This window comes from Rhamphochromis sp. 'chilingali', assembly GCF_963969265.1.
Source record: "Rhamphochromis sp. 'chilingali' genome assembly, chromosome: 19".
NCBI lineage: Eukaryota > Metazoa > Chordata > Actinopteri > Cichliformes > Cichlidae > Rhamphochromis > Rhamphochromis sp. 'chilingali'.
In genome coordinates this window covers 28,372,029-28,393,330 of record NC_137946.1, presented here as the reverse complement: position 1 = coordinate 28,393,330, position 21,302 = coordinate 28,372,029, and the positions used below count along the sequence as shown (strand labels likewise).

Sequence of the window (21,302 nt, the reverse complement as noted above, 5' to 3'; positions counted from 1 at the left end):
CCAGCCCGTGGACTTCAAAGATGTATAGCTGCTCTTAAGATCTGTTAATCTGTTTAATTCTGTTAATCTGAACGTTTTCAGTTGGAGAAATGTTCCATCACTCATCTGTGTGACCTTCTCAGTCTCAGCTGAGCGCGACCTTATAGATGGCACAGCTGCAGAACGACCGAAACTAGCACCACCGACTAACCATGTGCGATGAGTCAGTTTCACGATCGGTAATATGGAAACTGTCACGACTATTGATCAGTGGCTGTGAGTGCTATTCACAGAGGTTTGGGCAATGGCGGTTGAATGGTTATTACATTGACCTAGAGCTGGGCGATATATCGAGTTTTTAAAACATATCGATATATTTTTATACGAGATATAAGATGTGACAATATCCTTTATATCGATATAGTCTATGTTACGTTATAATTATAGTTGTGGAGCCGCAAGTTTGCCTCTCTTTCGTCCACTTTTGTCTCTACGCAACGTTACTCCGCCTCGCCTTCACTGAAGACAACTCCCCCTCCTCCCCCATCGCTTCACATGCAGGCAGCGACAAGACGGACACGGCAAATCTCCGTTAACGAGTTACTGCGCATCGCCCCATGCGTGGGGCTGGACGGCGTCAACGTGCTAACGAGCTAAACATGCTAACGAGCTAACAGCGCTAACCCTAAAATCCTTTCATTCTCTCAAAAGTTGATAGCGCGCCTTATGTATGAATTCTGGTTGTGCTTGATGGCCGCGAACTGATTTTATGTGGTACACGGCGCTCAGCAATCTGTCAAAAATGTTTGAGTACGACTTTGGTAAGCTACGGAGCTGCACCGCTTGATAGATTGTCGGCGCATTACGGCTACCGAGGAGCGGAGTGATACGTACTGTGCATCAACGTAATATTACCGTATTGTGTGTGGATAAGGACCATAAATGGCACCTGTAAGAGACGTGGTTATGAAGCGGATTTCAAACTCCAGGCCATCAGTCACACAGTAAAACTTGGGAACAGAGCAGCTGTGAAATCTGTCTGTCTTTGTTATTACGCTCAGCGTCTTTTAGTTTACATTTTGACTGCACAATTGTGAGCTCTTTGTTTAGCACAAAAACAACCTTGTTTTCTTTTATTTATGGAGCATTATTATTTAATGAATGCTCATAATTTAATTTTGAGTAATTTTTCATGTACATCTGTGCTGTATGTTAATAAAAGTGCCTGTGTGACATCTGGGACACAGCTTTGACTAAGAACTCTCTTTTTGTTCTTACTTTATGGCTTAAAAAAAAAATCGAGATATATATCTTATATCGCCATCCAGCTAAAAAATATCGAGATATGAATTTTGGGTCATATCGCCCAGCCCTACATTGACTACCTACTCAAACCAGCATTTCTGTCCAGGATGTGCACACAATGACTGTAAAGAGCCTGTGGGTGTAAATAGAGTCCTGGCCTGATACTTAGCCAGAGGTTGTTATAATTCACAGAAGTCCTACTTGCACTCAACAGCGTACACTGTATTGCTCTGTTTGCACCGAGGGACCCGATCCCAGGGGTGGTAGCTTGTGTTGGGGTTTGAAAGACACAGAGACACAGTATCTCAGCTGTTCTCATACTCCTGACACATAAAGGATCATCACTGGTTTTCGCCTGGGCAGCAGTTATCCTTCTTCTCTCCTGATTCGCCTCGGGCGTTCGTTAAAAGTGTCCTCCTAGCAGGTTAGGTCTGCAGTATAAGATAACACAGTGAAAAATTAACCACCTTCATTATACTGAAGGTCGAACTTGAAGTTAGCTTACTAATCCTCTAATCCTACTGATTTCAGCTTCTTCCTCCACTTTACGGGAAAGATTTAACTCTGTTTAATGTACCTCAGTGCTCGGCGGTGCCTCAGCGGGGTCTGTTAACATGTTGACATCAGCTGTTTGCTGAGAGCTTGTTTCTTTGCCTTCACGGTAACTGTCACATCGATCAGTGTTATCAGGCCGATAACAACACGATGCTGGTTTTGACTGCACATCATCTCAGATCAGTGTAGAGGATTTTAATGCTGACTGCGAACCTGCCCCGACTCCGTGGGCGTCCGTGTAGTCGGAGCTTTAAGGGGCATCGGTGCCTGACGAGTCGAGTCGATCTGGGTAATTTGTTTTGGCTGTTGAACTGCAGACCAGTCCAGACCGAATATAAATAAATAAAACGGTGATTTTTTTAAAAACGTGTTCAGTGCTGCGTGTGCAGACGGAGCCGTGACACTGTGTGGAGATGAAATATGATGCTGAGAACAGAAGATTCAGTTAAATGTTAACCTTCATGCGACCAGGAGTCATTTATATCTTTGACCATTAATTCATCAAACCACCTCTCCTACAACTTCCCATAGTTTATTTTACAGGATTTGGCCCATTGATAAGAGGATAAACTTTTTTATGTTTTTATTTCATTGATATTTAAAATTTTCTTTTTTTGTTTCTGCACAACATATTTTAAATATCATGTTTGTTTAGATTTAGTAATTTTTAAATGGACCATTTTGCCACAAGCAGCAGACATGGCTCACATCAGTTAAAATTGCCCGTTAACATTTTTTCCAGATTCAAAGCTCACTATAAAAATGCTTTTTTTTTTTTTTTTTCCTCCCCTTGTCTGGCCTGCAGTTTAAAATTCCAACCGTCTAACTTGCTTAACGGAAAAAGAACAAATTATTAACAAATTAGAACTGGAATCAGATATTTTTAGGCATTTTAATTAATGACTGATTGCGTCCTCAGTTAGCGATTAACCCTCAAGCAACAGTCCTTATTTTAAAGGCTCTTGTTTGTATTTATCTTGCCCGCACATATTCAGAAATTATTTGATGTAATAATCGTAGTTTTCAATCATTTTTATGCATAATGGCGTTAACGAGACAAATTCCAACATCAGCTTTGTTGCTTTCGTTCACTTGGGCCATGAAGTGTCTGCCTCAAGGCCTCTGCAGCCATAAAGCTGCCAACTTTAGCTCTGTTAGCCTCGGTTCACTGCAGAATATCGCAATGCACAAGGAGACGTGGAAAATTAAAGGCTAATGTTATAAATGAAATCTGAAATCTTAAAATCTTAATCACAACTCAGCATTGGCGAAAATGAATTTTCTTCAACTTTAATCACCAAGTAGTTTTATCCTTAGTGAAAAGTGTGCTTATTCCTTTTTGTCTATAAGTAGACTGTCTGAGATTTCAGTCGCCTCCCCGATACAGTGGAAGTGAAGGAAGTTTAATCCTGACACCACAGAAAATGACTCCAAGGAAAAAAATTTAAATTCTATCTCCTTAATAAATGAAACCAAAATTGCCTTGAATGTGTATTTCTTCCTTTGAAGAAGAGGGGAAGTGTAATCTTTGTGAACTGACCCTTTAACAGCAAAACGCCAAAGCGAGGTCATGCCGGTCCGTCCATCTGTGAGCCCAGTGCTCTGTTCACTCGCCTGTTCCCAGAGGAGGATTTAAAATGTTTTGGTGACCTGCTGAACTGTGTTTACGGTTCAACTAGAGACTCTGCTAAGAAAGAAATGTTTAGTTTAAAGGTTTATCTCACTTTCTGCTGTGTTTAGTCTAATTAGGAAGCAAAACTTGATTTACGTAACATTAAATTCCAGATGGAGCACAGTGTGCTGCACAAAGTGTGAACTACCACTGAGCATGCAGGAAAAAAATAAAAGAAGTGAACCTTTTCAAAGCCTGAACGTTAAAATAATTTTTTTTAAAATTTAGTGCTTATTACACCTTCAGACATATTAAAAAATGAAATGAAATTCAATTTGCAAATATTGGCTGAAGTATAAAGGGTAAAGGCAGCTTCACGTTTCCAGAAACAGTTTCAGTAGAGCACAGTCGCAGTGTTGAAGTAAAGAAATCAAAACACAGAGTGATTAAAAATGAGGGTTGGGTTTTTAAATTGATCAAAGGGACCGCGAATAACTTCAAGGAGATCATTTTTAAAGTCTTTTGAGTCTTTTACTTCCTGCTTTTGTCTGCTCCCTCCTTTGATTGTCTGCCTCGCCCTCATAACTCACCTGCGTTTAAGTATTTCCACCTCCGCTTCCTTCCTGTGGATCAGCCCCTCGCGCCTCAGGCTTCTTGTGCCAAAACAAACAAGACGGCTTGTTTCAGACAGGATGAACTGAAGTCCAGGAATAAGACAGACAAGGATTATTTTGAACTCTGAATCATGATCTACTAGAATCCAAGAATTAAAATATGGAGCTGGAAATGAGAGAAGTAGAAGTAGACAGAGGATTAAGAGTTACTATAGCAGAGCAGTCACAGCAAATACACACTGCTGTATTCACATGGTTACATACAGCATCTGTACTGAGGTGAACCCATGCCAGGCGATGCAAATGGATACAAATTTGCAATCTGCATTTGCTTCACGCTGGGTCTTAAAAGCCCATCAGCTTGGATTTTCCCATAGATTGTCCTGACAGCGCGGTTAAGGACAGTCTTGCTGTTTATGGGCAGCTGGGTGTGAATGATTCAACTCCACTTTTTATAGAAACATTAAAAAAGAGTTAGGGCCTAGAGAAACAGAGAGCGACATCGTGGGAGTTCTTGGTAACTTCTCAAAAAATGTTACGGTAACCTGAATTCAGCTTTCAGTTGTACTCCTCTAAATGCTCATCACGCGGTGTTATGAGTGAAGAGTAGAAGCTAAAACGACATCATTTTTGAGTTAAACATACTGCTCCTTTCTTTTTTTCTTTTTAGCTTTGGGAAGAAGATGTTCACCTCTGCGCTTCCCTCTATTAACCAGCCTGACCTCTAGGGCTCTTACATGTTAAATTGCTTTCAGGTTTGTGAGTGGGAGTAGGAGTAAAATGATTTTCACTTTCAGCCTGCACTCCTAAACGTCCCTTTCAGCAGTTTGATTTATCTCAGATGAAGCAGCATCCACAGATGACACTGAAATTCCTGCAAAGTGGCGTTTCATAATTGAGCTGTGCACTGACAGAGGTATGATTCGTATCTCTGCCTTATCGCCATTTTAGCTGGAAGAAATTTGGAGACATCTACTAACAGATGGCATGATGTCGATTTCGGAGGGACTTAATTTTACTGAAAATTGTTTGCGGCATCACACAAGATGAATAGTAGATAGACGGATTCTGTTTGCTTTTAGTGTGAAGCGTCCACAGGAGGGCAAAAAAAAGGGAGGCTTGGGAAAAAGAGTCACAGTGCGACTGCTTCGGCGCCTCATTGTCTCAGATCAGCTCCCAGGCAGGACGTGCGACTCCATCGTCGATAGCATTCACTCTTTAGTACAGCTGACAGCAGCCTCCAGGTCCACTCCCGCCCCCCCCATCAGCTCCTGAATGTAGGCCACATACAGCTGCTCTAAGAGCATTTGTTTGCTTGGCTGTCACCTCTCATTGCACCCCCATCTGCAGCGTGGGGTCAGCTGCAGGGCCATGCCTGCTTTTCACTACACCTGAGCGGATGTTTGCGAGCACTAGAACGTAGCGTGGCGTGATAGATTATTAATGGGGAGGTGACGGTAGTATCCGTCTGTTAAGCGATGGAGTAAAGACCCCGTTTTCAGGTCCAAGTATCTCCGGTGATGTTCAAACAGTTTAAGACTCAAGCGTACTTCATACTTCAGTAGGACATCTTCAGCCTAAAAAGAAAATAGTTGCTCTCGGGCCAACTAGGTTTAGAATCTGGACCTTTTCACTGTGAATAATCCAAAAACATGCCGAAAAACAGTTACTGACTAACCTCATTGTCGATTGGCTCAGACGTCCTCTTGGCCTGAAGTTTCCGGCGTCGTCTTCCTGCCATATGATGGCATCTCTCTGTGCCCATTTGGACTATTTCTAACCATCAGAAGTGCCTCACCATGTGTTTGCTTTTGGGAACTCAAGGAGTGTTTAGACCTGGAATCAGCTAATAGTGCCAGCTTAGCTCTGATGAAGCTTTTCATATCAGAATCCCAGTAACGATGATTATCGCATTTAAAGATGCGTGACTGACTTCACTGCTTGGGTGCTGACATTCAGTAAGAGCAAGCGAAGGGGAAGCGACTGCCTTGAACGCATTGTCTACTACTCCCTCCCCCCCAATACAACTAGATGGGGGGTAGGATTTTCCCGAGGGGCTCAGAGTTATTACTGTGACCTTTATTTGCCCCTTGGTTTCGACTGAACCCGGTCTGACTTGTGTGGGGGGGGGATTAGCGTGGCTGTCATATCGTCTCTTGGAGGGACAAGACACTTTGCAGTCAGCTGGGTCAGTTTGTTCGCAGTGACGACCGACGGTGATCCCCAGGAGGTGAACACATGCTGCGAGAGCGGCACTACATGCATATTTATGTTTGCACGCTGTACCAGTTTGTGATGATGGCCGGCAGTTGGGTGTACCATTAGGGATACTTTCTCTTTTTTAATTACATAATCAAATTATATTAAATCAAAACTCAAATGGAAACCTCTAATTTGAGAGTTTTTAGACATTTTTGTGTTTATTACTAAAGGCATCTTCAAATAAAACGAGGAGTTTGTCTGTGGGATGCGATCTGAACCTCATTTTGTTTTCATTTGGGCAAATTGGCACCGTTAGAAGTGCGGCAGATTAGCTGTTTGCAGTCCTTGTTTACACTAGGCTCATAGACATGCAAATGGCTTTGATGCCAAAGAGAAATGATTATTCTGAGGCAAGTGCTACAGTTATGAGCCTCTCGTTTTTTTCTTTGATTTCCAGGAGATTTAAGGAGTTTTATTCACAATCGGCTTCAAAGATAATGACATCCTCTGGCAAGTGAGAGTCGCGCCAAATCTAAAAATAAGTGTATCAGTTCTGTGTGTTCAGTTTTGACTGCGAGGAGTGTCGTTTTATGCAGATTTTGGCAGCTACACTCCCAAATTCCTGAATTACCTCCGTCTGTGTCACAACCCCTGCTGTTCAGAGGCAGGGGGAATCATTTGGCACAAACTACAATCAGTAACCAGTAGCTGGTTTTAAAGCGTCTGCATGCACATTTCCTTTTAACCTCTGAGTAACTTTAGCTCATAAGTGTCCATCACAGAAGGAAAATGTGAGCTTTGCCAGCCAAAAGTTGGAAACTGGAGGAAATAAGAAGATTTTATGGACAACACTGTGCAGAATATGTTGTAGTTTTTGGAAGCTCAAGGCAAACAAACCACACAACTGTGTAGCCCTTCAATAACACAAGAGACATTAAAAGAGAAACGGGGGCACTGAGAGATTTATGAGTAGGTTTTCTTGTTAACCAAGAAAAAAGACTTGAATGTTTTACAAGAGTGTCCTGGTCAACAAAGACAGTAGTACAGTCATAAATATTATAAATTAGTAGGATGTATGTCCACATTCAAATCTATACACCACTTAAGTACAGGCAGTAAAAATGAAATACAGCAACTATCAAATTTATGACCTTCAGTGTTGCTTACTAAGTTATTTATTTTTAATCACGACTTTTATTCCAGAAACAACAGTGATAATATTCATGCAAAACATTAAAAGCCTGGAGTAACTACATCCAAGTCACTTAAAATCACCTAAAATTCATTGAGATCAGTTCCTTCAGTTTTATTTCATTCTGCAGCCGTTTTTTCAGATTTAGTGTCAACCTTTGGGACAGAGAGAAGAAATGAGTGAAGGAGTCTTTGGGGGGAGTTCAGCAAAGCAATAGATGCTGCTTTATGAACTCCAAACTGAGAAACGTTTAAGGTGATTGTGATGATGTACTGATTCTCTGGTTTCCTGTTTGTAATGTGGACAAGCATGGCATTTGTTCAAGTCATAAACAGCGCTGTAAAGCTGCATTTTTATTTTATTTATTTATTTATTTTTCAATGGCCACCAAGGAACCAGTCATCTGGATGGAAAAAGACTGCTGTCAGTGGGAAAAGCTTTCATCATGAGTTTCTTAGTCTTTAATCAGAAAGGAAGAATCCTGGGGGTGTGCTGGTTGGCAAGTAGCTTGTTGGTCACAAGATGTTTGCCCATTAGTTGGGTAGCCGCCTCTGAGAGCCTCTCAGAGCCGCCTCTGACTTGATGTGAGGTGAAAACACCAAAATGGAAATGCAGAAAAAGCACCGCTGGTTTTTAATCACTTTGTTAAACTTTATAACTTTGTTATTCGTTTTTTATGTGCACAAAAAAAAAAACTGGTAATGCCAACCAAATGTAACAGTTGTACATTTGGTCTTGAATATATGCAGACTACTGGCTCCAGTATAACCACCATGCTGGTCTTTGGAAGTCAACGGCGACGTCACCACAGCTGTGTACCATTTATACCAGCACTGGATTATGAATTATGGAGTTTTCAAACTGTTGCAACGTTTCCCGCTGTATAATCTTTAAATCTAAATATCAGAGCTTCTGTGCTGATAGATGATTTAAAATGGCAGCAAAAACTGAACCAACCATACCTTTTGTATATTCAGCGGCAGCAGCACAATGTGTCACGGCGAGTGAGATGAGCCGCGTGGAAGAAATAAAGGAGGATCCGAACGCAGGCACTTGTAAAGGTGTGAGGGTGGTTTATTAAACAGAAAGTAAAAATGGGCAAATGGAACAGAAGGCTATCTAAACTGAGAACAACTAAACTAGTGAACACAAACCAGGACATGAACATGAAGGCGGATGAGCGGCGGAGAATGACGACGGAGAACACACAGACGAACCAGCGACTATAATGACAGAAGACACGACTTAAATACACTCAGAGAAACACAGGTAGATTACACACAGGTGGGGGACACAGCTGGGAGTAATTAACGAGACAAGACAAGGGAGGTAAACAGAACACACTCACATGAGACGCAGACCTTCACAATAAAACAGGAAAGAAGAAATCACTACACAAAGACGCAGACTCGACACTGAGAGACAGACAGAATATAACACATGGAACCTTAACTAAACTAAACGTGAGACACAACCGAAGAACAAATCCTTAAACGTGAATAAACAGAAACATGGAATTCAAATAATAACCAACAAATCACAAAGGTAACAAAACGATCATTCAAGAATAAACCAAAAATATAATAAACACAGAATGCTGGGTCGAACCGACCCAGAACCGTGGCAGTATGTGCCAGGTTACAAAAATCCAAGTGGTCGACAAACCCCCAGAACAATACCAAACCGATGGCTAGTGCCAGCAGAGGTGACCCTAACCCGTACAGAAGAACAGCGAGCATAATGAATCTTTCCCTTGAGGAGCAACTTGTCTCTCTTTGCTCTCTGTCCGAAAAAAGGAAGCAGACGTCATCCTTCCACCCACCAGTCTGGTGTTCGTGATAGTTTCACTCGCATGACTGTTGCGCAGTGCTGCTGTGTCATCACAGCACTGTCTCCTTTCATTTTTAAGGTTGTAAACATGGTAATCTTTTCCCATCTCTGCCTTTCAAACGGGTGCACGACGTGAGCGTGGCACCACTGTGGTTCATTAGACACTCGCCTTCACCTTGAAGTCCATATTAGTGATTTAGGCCTACAACCTGTCCGATCATCTGACTTCGTCATTGTTGAGATTTTTCCAGATGTCAAACCATTAAATTAGAGCGTTATTATTAGATTTTTAACATTAAAGGAGTGTTGAGCATTCATCAGCCTCTGACAGTTTGCTGACACGTTAAAATGTCGAAACATAATCTTTTCAGCCATCACGTCGCCGCTTACTCGCTTAGATGCGATGCTGATGTGAGCCGGTTTAAATCCTTTGGTGGCATTTGCATTTATTTGTGATGCAGTTCTTACGATTCTGTGAGCTGCTGTCTTCGTCTTTTTATTTAAGAGTTTCCTGCATTTGTTTTTATCATATTGACAGAGACTTAAATCATTTATGTACTTGTCAATAGTAAATGCAAATGAGAAAATGAGAGACTGGCAAGAATGAGCCCCCGGATCAGCCTGACCTCGTGGTCAAACCAAACTGCAACCGGTTTCCCAAAATAGCTCAAAGTAGAATATTTACAGCCCCTGTTTCCCCTTTTTACTAGCCAGAAAACGCCCACCCCATCACCAGCGTCTCCTCGTCAGCACATACCCTAAAGGCTCTTTGTGATTTGGAAAATAATTTTCTCTACTGTGGTTTCTTGGTTTCTGGATCTTTTTTTTTCTTCTTTTCCAGCTCCCTTTAAAGTAATCTTCATGCATCCATGTTGTTTCTCTTTGTCGTTGCAGAGGCTCATGTGCAGAAGCACAGCCTGCAGACGGCGCAGAACCTCCTGCAGGAAGAGGTGGCACGTGCAGAGGAGCATTCAGAGGTAAAAACACACAGACGCGCAAAAGCTGTGAAAACTGAGCTGGTTTCTCTTGTTCTTGCAGAGAATCAAACAGTCTTTCATCACGTTGGCAGCACTCTTGCGGCTGCCTCTCAAAAGCCTTTAGTCTAGCTGACAGCCCACCCTCTTCTGTACAGTCTGATCTCGAAAGCCACGAGGCATGCTGTACATACAGTGAGCTCTACCCACTTCACCAAAGCAGCCTCAGCAGCGATGCCCCCACGTACACGTGTTTAGTCAGCACTGCATTCAAACTGCTGCCTCTCTGTTAATTGCCCTTTTTCTGCAATAGCTACCAAGTGTCCTTGCACCATTGAATTCTGAAGACAGGGCTCAAATCCATTTAGCTGCAGGCAGAAAGGAGGGAAGAAGCACAATATCCTAGATGAGAAAAGACAGAATTTAGCTCAACATAGATCAATGTGAAGATTAATGTGAGGCTTCAGAAAGCGATTAAGGAAAGACAGAAAATGTTTTTATCTTTCCAGACTTTTCTCCCGACCCTCTTGTTTATCCTAACCTGACTGTCATAGACTAGAATATGCAGTCCATGCCACTGCAAAACAGGCGTTGTCTCGATCCCTTTCTGGAGATTTGCAGAGATTTTTTTTTTAAGTTAAGGATTAAGAAAACAGAGCAGACATGTCTGCAGGAGACGTACAGGTCTGTCTCACCTCAGTCCATCACAAATATACACCTAAACCTATCATGTATGATCACTGGCCACTTTACTGGGTACACCTTTAGCATCTTTTCCAATCACCTCAATGTCAACCCTTGTCGTGTTGTTTGTGTCGCATAAAAATTACATCACAGGACTTTTGGGCCACCCACATCGAGGTGGCACTGTCACTACCCGATCCGTACCGGAAACCCGATCGGTACCCCGCATGCGCGAAAGGTTTCTACTTCCGGTCGTAGCGTTTTACGATAGTTATGGGTCAGAGTATCTGTTAAGATGTTAAGAATAACAAGTATATCTTAAAATGTTTGCAATAATGAAGCATTTCAGTACAATGTAGACACAAACGAAAAATAAAAAGAAAGTTACGGATCAGGACTCTCCGATCCTTACTGCGCATGTGTAAAGTCTGACCGTACAAATCGGGTCTACCCGATCCGTACCGCGCATGTGCAGATGTTTTCTTCTTCTTCTGTTCGTTTAATGGCAGTTTACTCCCCAGTGTACGAGGATACCGCCACCTGCTGACCGAGCGAATAAACCCTATTATAAACTGATTTATCGTCATTACAAACGTGTGTTAAATTTGATTTAGCGATAGTCGAGTGTGTTTATGCTTGTCTGTGAGGAGAGGATTGTTGGAATAGTGATGATGATGTGCGCTATCACTGTCAATTGTCAGTAAACACTTCATCTGGCTGATGAATCTACACGTGAGATATTACAAAGTCTGCATTATTAACTCTGTAATTAGGCGCCATTCTTCTTATTTTACGGCGCTGTTGCTCAATCGGGGGACGCTCTCTGTTGAGGAGAAAAGCATGAATTTCTTTGTATACGGATTATCCATTGTTTAAATGTCCCGGGCAGTCGAAAAGGAGGCAGAGCTGTTGAGAAATGCTAGGAGCTAACTGGGCGCTAACCGTATCAGTCAAATATATTGAATGTCGCAAAGAGAGGAAGTGACGTAAGATTTGCGCATGCGGGGTACCGATCGGGTTTCCGGTACGGATCGGGTAGTGACAGGCACTAAATTGTAATGGAAAACATCCAAAACTCAAACACTGCTAGTGGAAAAGAAGCATGTGATAGTAACGTGTTGTCTTCAGAATTGCCTTAATTAAGGCTACGTTCACACTGCAGGCGAAAGCGCATCAAATCCGATTTTTTTTTTTGACCCTATGCGACCCATATCTGATCATGGTATGACAGTGTGAACGGCACAAATCCGATATTTTCAAATCCGATCTGGGTCACTTTCGTATGTGGTACTGAATCCGATACATATCCGATGTTTTAGAAAGCGACTGCTGTTTGAACGGTCATGTCGCATTAAATCCGTCTTTTACGTCACTGACACGAGACAGACGCCAATTATCAGTGCCGGAGAAGACATCACGAACGCTTCCTGGCCATCCAGTGTAGATATCAGTGAAACTGTTGGGAAGACAATGTTGGAGAAACATGAACATTTTATTTGTACTGTATAATCTGCAGATTCTGACAGAAATCTGCAGCTATCCTTTGAAGCACCGCTCCTCTACAACAGCAATAAGGATCATTATTAGGTTATTTACATTATTATGTAAATAACAAAATGACTTAAAGCAAAAATTGGGAAACGTAAAGTCCGAAGTCTTTATATTAACGGCCATTAGTCAAACAATATTGTTTGGTCTGGGTCTAAACAGAGCGCGCTGTGTGTGACGTCTTCTTTTGCGCACGCGGGCCGCTTTGAGCGTTCACACTAGAGCGCGTTTGCTGTCACATTTTATTTGTAGTGTGAACAAGCAGACAAAAAAAATCGGATTTGATCAAAAAATCGGAATTGAGCATCAAGACCTGCAGTGTGAACGTAGCCTTAGATTCAACAAGGTGCTGGTAACATTTCTCAGATTTTGGTCCACATGGACACGATAGCATCGTACAGATTTGTCAGCTGCACATCCATGATGTGAATCTCCTGTTCCCCTACATCCCAGAGGTGCTCTATTGGATTGAGCTCTTGTGACTGTGGAGTCCATTTGAGTACAGACAACTAATTATGATGTTAAGAAACCAATGTGAGATGATCTGAGCTTTATCACATGGCATGCTATCCTGCTGGAAGCAGCCATCGAAGATGGGAACACTGTGGTTAAAAGGTTGGACGTGTTCAGCAGTAGTACTCGAGTAGGCTGTGGTTTTTAAACAATGGTCAACTGATACTGAAGGGCAGAACGTGTGTCAATAAAATATCCCCAGTGTTCTGTCTCCTCCAGTTCTAGTGAGCCTGTGTGAACTGCAGCATCAGCTTTCTGTTCTTCACTGACAGCAGTGGCACTCGTGTGGTCTTCTGCTGCTGTAACCCATCTGCAAGTTTTGACATGTTGTGCATTCAGAGATGCAGTTACTCAAGTGTTTATGAGTTCATGTTGCCTTTCCCTGCACAGAAAGTCCCAGTAAATCAGCCAATCACCAATAACCTTTCTGATGTTCAGTTTAAACTTGAGCAGGTCGCCATGTTATTGGCTGATTAGATATTTGCATGAGCAATGAAGAGATATACCTAATGAAGTGACCAGTGAGTGTACGTCTGTTCCAAACATAAGGGATCAATCTCCTTAATTGCCAAAAAGTTGATGCTCCTTCCTACTTAATTCCTTACTGTGCGTGGCCAAATCCTATGACTCACTAAAATGTAAATAGTTTCCAAATAACTCTAAATTCCCTCTGTGTTGGTGGGGTGATCCCAAACAGCTGCCTGTTGACTTTAAAAGGAGAAATGGGCTGTCTTGTAAATTAAACTTGATAAATATTTGTAAGTAAAAACTTTAGTTTAAAAGATTCACCACATCCAAACAAACCACACACGCCTGCATGAGCCGCAGAAATGAGACTGACAACAATGATTTTGGACAGTCTGATCACAGCAGCTCAGGACACTCCACAGCCACAACTGTCTGTAATTGACTGTCCACTAGAACAGCGATCCCCAACCTTATTTGCGCCACGGACCGGTTTATGCCCGTCAATATTTTCACGGACCGGCCTTTAAGGTGTCGCGGATAAATACATCAAAATAAAACTAGTACCGGTACCAAAAAAAGAAAATTTATTCATAACACACGTGAAAAGACCCAGGAAAACCGAGTTAACGATAAAAACGATAACAAAATAATGCTGAAAACTATACATTTCACACCTGAGCCTAAACTCTCGCGGCCCGGTACCAAACGACTCACGGACCAGTAACGGTCTGAGGCCCGGGGGTTGGGGACCGCTGCACTAGAATATAATTTAGCCAGTGCCTTTGATTTGTTCTGCAGGAATAAACCAGGCTGTGAATGGATGATCAGGATGAGCTCATCACTGTAGTAAATAATACCTGCATGTAGGCCTGTACTGTGTAATTCCCATCATCCACTGGCATGACAAATATCCACAGCCCAGTGAGCACGTTCAGCTCATCCCATCTTCATGACTGTCCAATTTAAGATGATTACTAAACAGTGGACAGTGCCGTGCATGTGCTGGGTAGATTTTTGGAGTCGTACTTCTCTCGCCTGCCTGGCCGGCTCATCGTGGATTAGTGGAGGATTTTTCACAGGCAGTGTTTATCAACAGCACATCGGTCATTTTTTAAAGCCCAACTGGAATTAAACTGACAGGCTTTTTCTGCTTTACGCACACAATTCGAATGGGGAAGAAATAGCTGGACAATCGGCAGACAGTTTACATAGAGGCAGAGGAAAAGAGAGCTAAAGTGGCTCATTTTAGATGGAGGATATAGCTTGAATACGTAGAATAATATAGTATGGTAAAGAGTGAGAAGCTGCATCAAAGTACAGTATGAGGTAAATAAGGATTAGTTTGAGGTATGAGTTACCAGCTGCACTGGTATACCAGTGATAATCTCATGCATTATAGAAATTTATTCTAATACAGTAATACACCATAAAACCAGCCATGCGTGCATTTTCTGATTCATATCTGGGTCTGGGCTGTGTGGGCAGCAGTCCCAGCAGAAAGGCCCAGACCTCTTCCTCCAGCACTTCGGAGGTATTCCCAAACCAGCCAAGAGACATAATCTCTCCAGTTTAGCCCGGGTTTACCCCGGGTTTCCTCTTGGTACGACATGCCCAAAACACATCAGCTGGCTCCTGTTAGTGTGGAAGGCTTTTCAACAACTTCATATGCACTGCTCAAAGAAACTTAAAGGAACACTTTTTAATCATGTTTCATTTCCATCAAACAATATGGCATCCTTTCCTTCCTAATACATTATCGAGTACGTATCAGTGTAGATATCAGCGTGATTTTTATTTTTTTAATTGCGACGTGATGTTTTCAAAGTGTTCCTTAATTTTTTTGAGCAGTGTATTTGGATTCTCATCTTATTTCACCAAACAGAGTCAAACTGGTTGCTGTTTAGTTGGAGGCTTGTTTTTCCTTTCCCCTTCACTTAGTGTGAAATTAATGACCAAATCTTTGATTATATGACTGGTATTGGTCTTTTCTTTTAAAGATCTTACTTTACTTGTAGCGCCTAAACATTTGCACAATCCTGTATAAACTATGAGTGCTTGGAGTATCCAAAGTGTGCTCTGTGTAAACATAAAACACTTATAAGTAGACTGGAGGAAGGCCTTTGCTGAAATAAAGCATCAGCAGCGATGTTTTGACATTTATCTTTGTCATGGCGGTGTGCAGCACATACACAACGTGCCACGATAACACAGCGGTCCTGTTTAAATCCTGCACGCTCCTCTGGCCTCAATCAGGACTCTGAGGGAGTCTCATCCCCACCTTCAAACCCACACGTCTGCACCCGGCTCAGATTGATCCGCCCAGCACGCCTCCCTCCCCCATCTCGTGTGGCTGCAATCAATACCAGCACGACTCAGTCATTGGATCGGCTGCTCGCTGATTGATTAAGCAACACCCAGCACAAACCAAGCAGCCTCACTGAATGAGAAGGCACACCTGAGAGCAGACACATTGGTAAACATCCCGGTCTGCTGCTTTACAAACAGCCTCAGAACAGCTTCAGCTGACGGGATTTTAAACTATTTGGCGACACATGAAAGAATTTGTAAAAATATTCAAGTCGGCATTTAATAAAAGTTGTACAGTTTACTGGGCTCGAATCCATACACATGAAGCTGTTTTATGTCTCCACGGCTATCTGTGTGGATCTCATTTCAGATTAAGCCCTCACAGAGCGGTCGGTTCAGTGGGAAGCCATCTTGATTTTCATGGTCGTTCGTCAGGAGAGCTGACATCAGATACAGCTGTTTCCCAACATCATCTCTCAGATTAATTCACACTAGTCTCTCTGTGGCCTTAAAACTTCTCAAAGCTTTTTTTTTTCTTGGCCACCATGACAAACGGATCCCAGCCCTCGAAGACTCTGCACAGCATCATCTTCTTATTTTGTCGCCTTAAGTCAAACATTCTTCCATATAGGGAAGATTCCTCGTCAGGTACCGACATGAAGATGGATATCTGATGAAGGAAACAAAACCCAAACGTGTGTTTGGCTTCCACGCTCGCATAGATTAAATCACCTGTCAGCCTCCGAGCTAACCTTGTTTTACTTGCTGAGCTGAGGGAACACAGCGCACACTGGTTTGGGATTTTTCTTTCAAGTTGACAATGCTAGTTCACAGCTCCATTTTCCTAAAGGCCTGCTGGCAAAGTGTAAAAGCTGTCAGACAAAAGCCCAGAGGGAAACATTGGTTCTTGTCATGTTTAGTCTTTGTCATACAGACCAAGGTTATTATTTTTTACTAAAACAAATGAGAAATAAAAATTACCTAAGCAGTATTGTGCTGTTATAAAGACTAATACATGATAACAACCAAAAACTGTGCATTCTATAAGGAGATGTGGCACCAAGGTTATTACATTAAACTAAAACTCAGTGTGGCAAACATTTTAGACAGGAAAAAGGAGAAAAGTGAGCAAATTCGTAGGATTTGAATTCCAGCTAACCCTTATCATTGGCCCAATGACTACTAGTGGCAAATGTTTGTAGGTTTCCATGTCTTACCACACCATCTGTACTTAAAAAACAAACCATAATTCCTGTCACAGGTACAGATGTTGGATTGAAATGTGTGCCACAAACAAGGGGCACCTTCGTGAAGGTGCAAACTACTGGGCTGAGACCATTAAGAATACGTGATTGTCACTTTCATATAAAACAAACGGCAGCAAGTTAGTCGCACCTGAGAAAAGTAAGAGCAAGAAAGGGAGAAGCGCTGGCTCAGCTATGTTGGGGGTCCGACAGGTGCTCTAAAGAAGACTAAACAAAATTCACATAAAAATGTATACAAGCCTTGTCTGCCTTTGCACGTCTATGATGTCGACCAACTGCAACTATGATGGCTTCAACTCTTCTGGAAAGGCTTTGTGCAAGGTTTTGGAGTGTGTTTGAGAATATTTGTAAGATCAGACACTGATGTTGGACTAGAAGGCCTGGCTCACAGTCTTCCCTCTAATTTGTCCTAGAGGTGTTCTGTTGGGTTGAGGTCAGGACTCTGTGCAGGCCAGTCAAGGTGTTCCACACCAAACTTCCTCAACCATGTCTTTGTGGACCTTGGTTTGTGCATTGCTGCACAGTCAGGTGGGAAGAGTAAGCGGCCATCCTCAAATTGTTCCCACTAAGTTGGACGCATGAGTTCTATTCATTGGATCTAAGGTTCCAGGCCCAACTCCTGAAACCCAACCGTCAAACCCAGACTCGTGCATCAGACTGCCAGACAGAAGTACGATTTGTCTTTCCAGAGAACGCGTCTCCGCTGCTCTAGAGTCCAGTTGCGATGTGCTTTACACCACTGCTTCTGATGCTTTGGATTGCTCTTGCCGATGTAAGGCTTGGAAGCAGCTGCTCGTCCATGGAAACACATTCCATGAATCTCTCTACGTTCAGTTTTTGAGCTAATCTGAAGGCCTCGTGAAGTTTGGAGGTCTGTAGATAACGGCTCTGCACAAAGTCGGCGACCTCTGTGCGCTATGTGCCTGAGCATCCACTGATCCTCCGACTTTTACATGGCCTACCACCTCGTGGCTGAGTTGCTGTCATTTCCAATCGCTTTGACTTTGTTATAAAACCACTAACATGTGACTGTGGAATATTCACTAGCGAATACATTTTATGACTGGACTTGTCGCACAGGTAGCATCCTAGCACAATAGCACGCTTGAATTCACTGAGCTCCTGAGAGCGAACCATTCTTTCACAAATGTTTGTAGAAGCAATCTGTAAGGCTAGGTGCTTGATTTTATATAACTGTGGCCATGGAGGCTGTTCATGTGGTTAGAAATCACCCGTTGTTAGTGTTCAACGGCTAAGAAGCTGGGAACACCAGGAAAGATGCCAGGCTTTATTGTAGATAAGTATGCACTCATACGTGATGTTTGACTTGCGTGTTAGTCAAAGTCGTGGCTCTTCTTCCTGTCCTGACTTTGGTTTCTGGACGTGTGCTGCTCAGTATGAACATTAAACTAAAATGTCACGTATAGTTTGCTCACTCCGGATGAAATTAAAAGCACTCTGCCTGTAGCAGCTGTTGTTTATTGTCAGAAAGGCCAACGTATTCTTGGGGACCGGGGCTCTGTTTGTTTCACGGTGTCCACGCCAGATGGAGAACCTCTCACAAGTCGCAGTGGGGGGAAGACACAGCGGGAGGAAATGTAATAAACCCAAAAATCCACCAGTCACATGACGGTGACTGTTAATGGAGGGTACTCTGCAGGAGTATAAACATCCGCTTTAACAGCTGTTTTTGTGATTTAACCCCTCACTGTCACAAATTCATGCGCCTGTGTATCAAACTCTTCTGACCCACTGAGAAAATCACTGTGAAAATAATAAATTAAATACAGTGTTTATGACCCATTTTTAACCCTCACGTGACCAAGCTGCTCTAGCAACTCAAATCACCAACTGGGGGTCAATTATGACCCAGTTATATTTCATACAGGAATATTTCTTTAAACGTTGCCTCCATGCTTCAGTTTCTTTCTGCTTTTACATCTTCTATTTCAAATATTTTGTGCAGAGACTCTAAAAGTGAAGACTTCTGCAGCAGTCAATGCTGCATCTCTAACAGCAAAACATTTTAATACAGTGACGGCAAGTGGCAAGTTAGAATAAAATCAAAACCTATGCTATTTTATGATTATAATGATTAAAATAATCCCTTACTGTCTTCACTTTTATCCAGTCAAATAGCAATAATAAAATAAACTTTATTTACACCGTACATTTCTTAACAAAGTACTTCACAGAAGTGTAGGGGTTTATTTTAAGTCCGCAAAAAACTTAAAAGTTAAAAGAAAGAAATAAAATGAACAAAGCATAGAAAACCCTGATGCACATCATTCAAAAATACTATTTTATTACTAAAATGATATTAATGTCTTATAATACACAATTTGCTCCAAAGTACCTTCAGTTTTATTTATTATTATTAATCAGATTTAGTTTTGTTTCTTTTTGGGAGTTTTTTAAAGACGAGACAAGGATTTTGTGAATAAATCTGCTTTATTCTGCTACTTTAGGCCTATCAGCCATGGCGTACTACAGAGCATGACAATATAGTGATCAAAAAATGAAAATGAAATTATTCAGCTTGGTCACTTTCAAATTGAACATTTTAAATCTTGAAAAGTTTAAAGTTAGAGTTAATTAGAATAACATCAGCCTCATCTGTCCATCAGTTCACTGGTGACTCCACTTCTTCCCATTCTTAACCTCCTAAGACCCGAACTCTTTCATGGCGTGCGTTTTTAATGTCTCTTTTCTATTTTGGCTGATTAGGGGCTCATGAATGTAAAAACAAAGAATTACCTTTGTTTTTTTGTTTTGTTTTGTTTTTGTTTGTTTTTTTGTTTTTGTTTTTAAACCTGATTTTTGTTTCTGAAAAAAATTACATCCACATATGAGGACATTTGTTTTAAATTTTGATAGAACAGTGGTAGTATAATGTCCTCGTAGGTGCATATCAGGCCCTTGTAGAGCAAAACTTTGTATTTTGGTCTAGACAACCCAAAATGTGATGTCCGCATATGTGGACGCCAGGTCCTAGCAGGTTAATGCAAACCATTTAGGAAAAACCAGGATATTGATAAAGGAGGGAAAGAAATAAAAGCAGGACATAAAGACAATATGAGACAAGAAAAAGAGCCTTCAAAATAAAATTAACCGATAGACAAATATCTAACATTAAAGTATGACAAAACCAACAAATAAAAGAGGAACTAGACAACAAATATATCACAGTATTAAGGATAAAATAATTATACGAACAACAATTAAATTGGCAATTAAAGGCTATAAACACCAGGACCATCATAGCAGTACATAATTGTACTACTTTATTTTCTTAGTCCAATTTTTAATTTTTTTTAATGCACAACATACCAGCAAATAAAGAAGAACATGCAAATACCTGATAATAAAGATTGCAGGTTTTGAATCAAAAATCAGGTTTTATTGAAGGTTTTATTGCTGGTTGATGTCCAGTTAGTCACCCTGTGCTCTCTGCATCACTCTGTGCTTTGACACATGTGGCAGAAACCAGGTCAGTGGTAGAAATCAGGTTATAGGGGACATCAGAGGACACATTTAGACCTGAAAATATCCATCAGCCACCTGACAGCGAAATCTGGCAACAAATTTATTAACAAATTTAGTTTTCAAGCAAAAAAAGCGAAACACTTACCAGATTCAGATCTTCAGATGTGACGATTTCTATTATTATTTAATTCCAGGGGGTTTTTTTGCGGTTTGTTTGTTTGTTAATTAGTTCACGGTTTTAAAGCCAATTAAAAGAAAACAGGGGATTTATGAGGAGCTTTGTAAGATACACAAGGATTATTTTGATCTTTGGATCATACCGAGCCACTCTCGTAGAGTCAAAGAATAAAGACATGTAGCCAAAAATTAGTAATCAGTCCCTGAAAACAGAAGTTCACTGTTCAGTCCTCACCAAGCTGTGAGTTTAACTCTAGTTTCACACTGATCTTCACTATCATCTGACCACACTCCTCACTGCTCATTTGTAGCTTTTGCCATGGACGTGTTTAATTAAAATCCCATTTAGAACCTGATTATTTGTATACGTGACCATGGAAATGACCTCCACCTTTATACCGCTTCTATGAAAATGCAGTTAAAGGACGTGTGCGTGTGTGACAGAGAAGTCTAACAAATGTACAGTATCCGTATTTACATCAACTTTAAACGCTCAAAGCTGCATGGAGCAGGACGGCGTACCAGAGGTATCTGAACGTCTTTAAGCACCTGAAAAACGTATTATGTCCTAGATTACATGCACGAAAGTCG

The 21,302-nt window shown here is 41.6% G+C and overlaps 1 protein-coding gene across 5 annotated transcripts in view; it reads left to right on the top strand.

Moving 5' to 3' along the window:
- The window catches only part of vps37d (VPS37D subunit of ESCRT-I), a 49,171-nt gene that overhangs the window by 21,063 nt on the left and 6,806 nt on the right, over positions 1 to 21,302 (top strand). For all 5 annotated transcript variants that reach the window (XM_080867525.1, XM_080867528.1, XM_080867526.1 and 2 more), the window contains one exon: positions 10,184 to 10,266. In XM_080867525.1, coding sequence (XP_080723651.1) covers positions 10,184 to 10,266 — 83 coding nt within the window. The remainder of the gene's footprint in view (positions 1 to 10,183; positions 10,267 to 21,302) is intronic.